Source organism: Hordeum vulgare, chromosome 3H (assembly GCF_904849725.1).
Source record: "Hordeum vulgare subsp. vulgare chromosome 3H, MorexV3_pseudomolecules_assembly, whole genome shotgun sequence".
In the NCBI taxonomy this organism is placed as follows: domain Eukaryota; kingdom Viridiplantae; phylum Streptophyta; class Magnoliopsida; order Poales; family Poaceae; genus Hordeum; species Hordeum vulgare.
The window spans coordinates 558,849,299-558,857,650 of record NC_058520.1 but is presented as its reverse complement, the minus strand read 5'-3'; the positions used below and the strand labels follow the sequence as shown (position 1 = coordinate 558,857,650).

Here is an 8,352-nt window from a genome sequence, read left to right as displayed (position 1 = left end):
TTTTACATACGCTTCAAACGACTGATTTTATTTTTCGAGTGTAACATTCAATTGATTCTAGCAGAACAAATATTTCTTTACATCAATCAAAACATTGCTTATAAAGATATTATATATTGCTTCAAAGGAAAATACAGTTTTCTTCCGACAGAAATTGAAAATTTCTTGAACTAGCGCTAGATGACAGCTCAGTGTTGCTTCTGTGAAGAATATCATCATCATCTTATAATTCTTACCCACCAGTGATATGCACCCAGGGCATGGAAATATGGCATGTTTGTGCTCCTTTGTGTCTTCTACATCACCGTAAATGTCGCACATACAACTTGAGGCTATGGCCACAGTGAATGGAAGTCGGCGACGAGAAGAAGTCAAAGATGTCACCTGCGTTCCAGAAATTTCATGGAATTTGGTTGAACTATGGAAGAAAGTTGTCTAGGGAAAAGAAGCCATGGAGTGAACCGCAGTGACGAAACAAATGTATGGTGAGCTATTGATGCACATTGTCAAGGCAGCAGAATCATATGTGGTATACTTTGGAAGCTTCATATGTAAGAAGCACGAAAACATTGCTATCTCAATTGTTATCATATGAACAGTAATAATTACAACTGCATGATATAGCTATGAGAGCTTTGGAGAACTAAATACCAAATAAACAGCTAGTTCTGCTGATGACTTGGTGATGAACATTACCGGAAAGACCAATTTGACAGCCAACAACACAATACTGGGCGTGGTATGACCATCTACGAGTGGAATTAGGCACAGAAATTAATAGAAACAAATTAAGACTAATAGATGTGTTTGGAGTGGGGACAAGCGATGATGGAAATAGGGATGATTCACGCAAACTGATACCTTCGATCATGAAAGGGGACTTCGAATCAGGCCAGGGGAAGGACCCGATGCCACTGCTGGTTCGTCGGTACACGGGAGGTACGTGCTCCGACAGAGGCTTCAATGTCCACGCAGCCTGGTGATGCAACGAACCGGGTGGACATGGCAGTCGCAGCCACCTAGGGAGAGAGATGCGGTCAAAGAAGCGGATCTGGGGCCAGGGAGGTGGAGGAAGGTCTGTGGGTAGCGTGCCATTACGGATGATGGATTCTGGAGGGATTAGGGAGAGCGATTTACGCACGGGGTTACGGGTAGTTACTCAGCTGCATTTTTATCTATTTTTTATTTACAAACAAAGCCAAATATTGAGTGTCAGATTTAGATCAGATCGACGGCCCTCGGGTAGTCTGACGTTGGAGTCTCTTCAGCCTATAGATAGGAAGGGTTCGGAAATTGCTTTTGGCTCCCGAGCTCCATGAAGCCCTTTAAATTTAAAACTCAAATTTCATGAAAATTCATATTTTTACATTCCAAAAAATTCTGAAAAAAATACAGGGATAAGTGAAGGCGTAACACACATGTGTGTAAATTTTCAGAAAAAAATACATTGAAATGAGGGTTGTGCAAAAAAGACAAATCTGAGGCGTTTTTACACATGACACTATTCATCATTTCAGGTCATGAATTTGTCTTTTTTGTGCAGATCGTATTTCAAGGTATTTCATCCTAAATTTTTACACACATACGCATAACATTCTTCTTTACTTTCATATTTTTTTTCAGATTTTTTGAAACCGAAAAGTTTGAATTTTGAATTATTCAAAAATTTCGGCCTTCATGGAGGCCGAGCTCCAAAGGTCCGCACTCGGAAGGGTTTCCCTATAATTATTAGGTAAGTTTACATAAGAAATTTCGCAGCTTTACAGTTCCCGGGCTCCCAGCTGTTTAGCAACATCAGTAGTATTAATTGCCGATAAAAGAAGATCTTAAAGTTTCAAGAAAAATGCCCCTATTTTAGAGAGATAAAAAGGCACGGTCGTACTCGATTTCCGCTTTGCTTGTACATCACCCCCTTAACAACCGACCCTTTTGACATCAAGCCTGAACCTGGGACAGATCGTTCTTTCGAAGAAGAGATCACAATAACCCAACATGTATACATATGTACTCCTCGCTGGCACAGCTATAATACACCACCTCTCACAAGACACCTATATTGACCTATGATACAAACTCACGCTCACTCGCTGTATCTACGGAGTGCCAGGGTCTAGGTTGATGGCATCTACACCACACTCCACACACTCAAACACCATGCATCCTGGCGGCAATGTACCAAGCCCTGTCAGAGTTATTTGCTTATCTTCTGGGCATGTAACTGCGAGTGTAACCTCGCCTTCGGGGTTTTCCTCTGTACAGGTAACTGATAAGACCATGGTACTGTCAACGGATACCGTTCTAGTTATTGTACTCGCTCCCTGGCAGTGGGAGGGAATTGTCGACGATGAGAATCTTCTGAGGATCTGGGCCCTCATCCTCCGTGTCGACAACCCGGCTGCGCCATCGCAGCCGATCAGCAGCCTCCTTCACTTTCAGAACAACATCAGCCGTGTCTCGAATTATCGCAGCCCCTCCTGGCCGGAGAATGCGGTCGACCTCGACTAGTACATCGAGGGTGCCACACCTGAAAATCGATTGTTGTCAGAATGGCATGGTGCCATGGTGAACTGCAATACTTATTTGAGTTGTCTAGTGACAATGTCCTTTGCGAAGGCGTCATATTCGTCAAGTGATGTGTTGAAAAATGAGAAACATAACTAAGTCAGAATTTTTCATATTCGGTACTCGTTCTTTTTATTTCAGAGAGCAAATTTGGCAAGCCTATATCCATGGCTAAAGGTTAATGGTGGGGGTATTTAGTGTTCAGGCAGAGTTTGCCCCTAGCAAAGCAACATGCCATTCTTGTTTCTTTCTAAGTTGTTCTGCCTCGGAACAAGGGCAACTATAATTGAGCAAAGAGAATTATGAAGAATCACTTACTTATCTATGTACAAGCTGAATACTCCATTAGCATGTATCAGATCATATGTACGTGGATAAGTAGAGAAAGCCTCACACCTGACATAGGAAAAAATGGCTCAAGATACTGAGTTTCATCTCTATACCTTAATGGAAAAATAGAAATGGTACTCCACTACAAGAATATATTCACTTTGTAATATTACCAATCCATGTATGTTCCAATCAGGCCACGCTCATAGATGATACCGAGAGTGTTGTCCGTTATATTTGCAGGAACCACATTCATGACCCAAACAGGGTATTTCGACATGGCAGCAGCAAAGCTACCAAAACCGGCATTCATGTCCATAACATTTCTGTAGCTCCTATGAGATAAATCTTTCAAATATGTTCCATAGAGTTCGACTCTTCTCTTCCAAATTGAACAATCATGTTTGTATGCCTGGATGGACATCCCCTTAATTTCCCCATTGGCTATTCTTGGTGGCACTGCAGCGAGCCTTTGAGGCCATTTCTCCACGGGGCCACCAGCAATATCACCAAGAAGTTCAACTCTTGGAAGATGAGTTCTACACATCGAGATATTTACATACCTGCAAGGTAGAAGACATCCAATCATCCTTTTATGAGTTTGTCGATAAAGTATTCATTCAGTGCAAGCAAGAGATGGCTAATATTTTAAATTATCCAATGACTCAGCAACTGCCTTCTTTTTGTCCTGCTCGGCAGTAAGCACTTTGGATTCACTGGTGCTGTACTCATACTCTTACTAACTCACTTAGATGCACTTCTTCGTACATGCTTTAAGTATTGGGTAAAGTTCTTTTTAGTTATTGAGTTGTCTCCTGAGAATTTCTAGGCACACTTATGTTCAACTAACCCGGAGAATTAGCATTCATCTAAGACTTTAAGTATCGGGTAAAGTTCTTTTTAGTTATACTCCGTGCTTGTTATTGTGAGTCTGACAAGAAACATCGCTGTTATATTTGTATGTTTCTTGTCAGCCTCACAATAACAAGTCCGGTGTAGAACATAAACATTAATCCTGGCCAAACTATCCTGTGCTGTGTCAACTTCTTGGGCAGTATTGAGGACAATGGGAAATGAGACGGTGAACTATTATGCACACAAAAATGCCTAGAAAGGAAAATTGAGACTGCCAAGGAGAACCTTACCAAGCACAATCTGGGTTGTCTTCAATACAGAGTGGTGGTGATCTCAAGAACTCTGCTTCTTGGTCACAGTGGAGATGATTAGTAGGCTTTCTCCAAACAGAAACTGTGGCCTTATCTGACACCTTTTCCCAACAAAGCTTATTTGCAGTATCTTCCATCGCTAATTGCTCACCATCAAAGTTTTTGATTGTTTGGTTGAGGCTATTGTAGGGTGATTTCCAGCCGTTGGGTGGAAAAGACATAACCCAATACCCACCAGGTCTGAGAAGACGGTCAATTTCCAGCATATACAGCCCATCTGGAATCAGCTATAGGTGAATGAGAACATCAGAAAATATGTGCAACCATGCGATACTAAGACTGGAAATGTGTTCTTTTTCGCAGTTACTCCCTCCGCTTCCTGAATATAAGTCTTTTTAAACATTTCACTATTAGACTATATATGAATGTATATAGACATATTTTAGAATCTAGATTCGTTCATTTTGCTTCGTATATAGACCTCTATTAATGCCTACAAAGACTTATATTTAGGAACGGAGTGAGTAGTATTAATTTAGTGCATGTCCTACCATGAGCAGTCCATGAAACATGGCAGTTGGCGCAGTGCACCATGTCGAAGGACCTCGAAGGATAAGGCAGCCTGTGAGCGCTGAGCGCTCCAATCATCGCAGGCAGTCCACGCTCCAAAGCGAACTGGACATGCGCATCGTGTCTGTCCCTCGGAGCAATGGACATGGTGAGGACGCCATAGCCCAGCAGGTAGTCCCCAAAGCTCGCAACCTGGAACGAGCCAGAGCATCAGCGATGAGAACATATGGAAATCTAATGGAAGCACGGAGTGATTTAGTCCATTTACTCACTCCGCAGCCGATGTCGAGCGCCGTTCGAACCACGCCGCCACGGAGCGGCACCACGCGCTCAAGCTGCTCGACGTAATTCCCCGCCCCCTTGGGGAACACCAGCCACTCCCCGCGCGCGTGCACGGGGTCCTGAGAGGCGGCCAGCTTGGACACGGTAAGTGGCGGCAGATCCGCGTTGGCGTACCGCGCGCGCTCCCGCCGCGCGGGCCACGGCGGGGGCGGGTGGTACCCGGGGGGCGGGGGGACGCGGCAGTGCGGCGGTGGCGGCGGAGGGTGAGGCGGAGGGTCCTCGGGCGGGTGCGGAGGATGAGGCGGAGGAGGGTGCGGGGGGCAGTGGCGCTCGCCGGAGGGAGGTTCGTGGCAGGGGGTGTGGTGGGAGGCGTTGGGCGGGCAGGGCGGGACGGGCGGCGGCGGGGGGTGTGGGTGCTCATGGTGCTGCGGCGAGGGTTCGGGCGCCGGGGGGAGCGCGGCGGTGGTGGAGGCGCTGGTGGACGGGGGAGGCGAGGCGTAGTCGTCCCGGGCGCGGGAGACGACGGCGGAAATGAGGAGGAGAGACGTCGCGGCCGCAGCGGCCGCCGCCGCGGCGAGGGAGAGCGCCCGCGGCAGCGGCTTGATGACGGCGTCCACCGCCGGCGCCGGGAGCGGCATGGCGTCGTGTGATGGGCACACTGGGGTGGACAGCAGTATCGGATGCTCCGAGCATCCGAGCTAGTGCTCGAAGCGTAGTGGAGTGGTTCCGATGCGGCCGTCGTGTTCCTTCGTATTGGTATTTGAGGAGCACGGCGGTTACCCTCGCAGGCCCGGCCGTTGTCGTTGGATGGGGCCCGCAGAAAGTTCAGGCTAGGCTCGATTAAAATACGGCCACGTCCTAATTTTTTATATTAAAATATGGCTTGTCTGAAAAAATGATTAAAGCTTGAGCTTGTGGCAAAACTAGCTCATTCTATTTTACTCCCTCCGTATCATAATATAATACAGTAGCATTTTTTAGAGGGAGTAGTATATAGCTCAAACTAACTTGAAGAGGCAAATGCACTTTAGACTTTAATATATAAACCAGTTCATTTTATTTTTGTGTATAGCTTGCATTTGTCTTCTTGGCCAGATTGTGTTTTTTGGGGTTTGGGAAATAAATCCAAATGTACCACTAAATCCATCTATAAAGGATTGGAAAAGTCCTTGTCTGGTTGTATTGTAGGTACATGTGAAAACTAGACAAGTTACGTAAAGGAAAAAAGTTGTCATGGTAATCCCATGTGTTCCTTTTGCAATCAAGTAGAACCATCCCAACACTTGCTCTCTTTTTTCTGCCCTATTGCAAAAGTGGTTTGGAGAAGGGTGGGGGCCTATGTTGGGCGTTTTTTTTTTTTGGCATTTTTTGGGTGGGTGTTATGTTTTTTGGCGTGATGGCAAGGAACTATTCACCAATGTGCTTTGCTACAATCGTCTAAGCTATTTGAAATGCTTCAAACAAAACGACCTTTAAGAGCAAGATGATAAAACACACTTTTTAGAATGTTTTTGATGTGACAACGATGCGGTAGCGGCGGGCGGTGTTCTCGTGCAATGCTTCCTCACACTGTTTTAATAGCCTCTATCCTCTATCTTTGGATGAAACCAACATTGTTGAGGCATTGTTCGGAGCCTTCCAGCTCTCCAAGGCCACCAGCAAGACCCCCAGGTGCCCCGCTACATCTCGGAGGGGCGGGAATGAGGCCGAGGGGCGACGGATTCTTACCCCTTGTGCACGCCACCTTCACTGAGTGCATGTTTCTTCATGTACGTACTCTTCATGGTTAGGGACAGGTCGACTGCCCCTGTATTTTGCATCCCCTCCCCCCTTCCCTCTATATCAGTTCATTGTCTTACAGTTTCTCTAGTTCATTGTCTTTTAGTTTCTTCAGTTTGTTGTCTTTAGGTAGTTCCTGCTATCCGGGCATCTTTGCCCACACCCTTTGTATATCCTGTCATGATAGTGTATCATTAGTTACTGATGACCCACATCAACAATTGTACGGTGCTCAATTGGAATGTGTGTGGTCTTAATAAGCCATGTGTCGTCAAATTGTGCAAGGTATTGTTCATCATCGTCGTGCCTCTATCATTTATCTCCATGACACAAAGATCGAACTCATGGATTGTGCCCTTGTATTTGAAATCCTTACATTGGCCTTTATTATTTCCTCTTGGTTCCTTCTTGCCACTTTACATGAGGAGGGTCCTTCTTGCATTCTTGTCGGTTCTCTTTGACATCACTAGTACCACTAACTTCACCAACTTGATATCTACCACCATGATGGTAATGCGAGATTCACACGCCTATTGGAGTATTTTGGTCTTTTACGGCCCTTGCATGGATAAGACTTCATATACCAAAGAGAGAGAGAGAGCGCGCGCTTCTCCTTCCAAGTTTTTTACAAAAAAGAACATGACTTACAAACAAAAACATGCTATAAAATTCTTACCGTGTTTACAAAAAAATCTAAAAGGTAACTTTACATTTTTCAATCGTTATTTTTTCATGTTCGCCAAACTGCACAATTATGCTTTGTTATTAATGTCCACCGGTAGTTTCACAAAACATAAGCATTTATCATATTGATATTTTACTGTATTTCTATATGTGGTGTATCCCATATGTCTCAAACATTGTTACATTTTTAAGGAATTAAATTTATTCAAGAGTAGTCTATACCTATTAATAAAGCAAGGTGCGTTTTTTTGAAAAAAATATCTGCTCATCCATGTTATTTTTTAAAATATTTTACTATCCAGAGTGGTACCAATTGTTTGTGTCCGTCTAAATTAATCATGAGATCGCATGGGAGCATACGACAAATGATTCAACATAGCGAAGCGCATGCATTGTGATCGAAACATGGTGCATCCACCTCAAAAGTCAAAACACACAGTAGCCTTACCAGTGATGAGCCATTCAGTAAGAAAGAAGAGCTTCAATCTTATGCTACTATGTTTAAAGAATATTGTGAATGTTTGACGAAAAGAAAAAAAGAAGTGGGCAAATCAAAGAGACCTTAAAGTAGCCATGGCGAGAAGTAGCTAGTAGCAATAGACCGAACTTGATCGATTCGATCGGAGCGGTACGCGCACCGACAGAGCAACCACAGCGGGAAACTTGCCGCCCCCACGCGCCAAACAGTCTCCAATCTTGTAGCCTAAGCGATCGATCTGCAGCGCCCGCCCTCCAGGTAGCACCTCGACGGCGACTGGCGGGCGGCGACGTACGTATGTTCCGACCATGGCTGCGACGGCGCTCGACCGACCGGTCTCGTCGCCGTGCCACTGCTTACCCGCGTCGCGGCGCGCCTGGCCGCTCGCGCGCGGAGGCCGACGTGCGACGAAGGGGACCGGCCGGCGGCCGCTTGGTTAATTACTTAATTTCCACGGATTCTTGGAGGGATCTCGCGATCACGATCCGGCCACAGCCGCCG

At 45.5% G+C, this 8,352-nt stretch overlaps 1 protein-coding gene across 1 annotated transcript; it reads right to left on the bottom strand.

Moving 5' to 3' along the window:
• Positions 1 to 1,963: 1,963 nt before the first annotated feature.
• LOC123445046 (probable methyltransferase PMT19) lies at positions 1,964 to 5,634 on the bottom strand. Its single transcript, XM_045121961.1, has 6 exons — positions 4,901 to 5,634; positions 4,610 to 4,820; positions 4,038 to 4,335; positions 3,066 to 3,455; positions 2,881 to 2,958; positions 1,964 to 2,524 (listed from the first exon to the last, which is right to left on the bottom strand). Exons 1-6 carry the CDS (start codon positions 5,546 to 5,548, stop codon positions 2,299 to 2,301), a joined length of 1,851 nt encoding a protein of 616 aa, XP_044977896.1. The 5' UTR covers positions 5,549 to 5,634; the 3' UTR covers positions 1,964 to 2,298.
• Between the last annotated feature and the right edge of the window lie 2,718 nt (positions 5,635 to 8,352).

Bases quoted from the DNA above. Each gene is read 5' to 3' on its own strand.
- LOC123445046 (XM_045121961.1), bottom strand. From the start codon at position 5,548: ATGCCGCTCCCGGCGCCGGCGGTGGACGCCGTCATCAAGCCGCTGCCG. The intron at 2,959-3,065 runs GTAATATTACAA...TTCCTATGTCAG, and splicing joins ATTGGAACATACATGGATTG to GTGTGAGGCTTTCTCTACTT. The intron at 2,525-2,880 runs GTAAGTGATTCT...ATCGATTTTCAG, and splicing joins TTCAGCTTGTACATAGATAA to GTGTGGCACCCTCGATGTAC.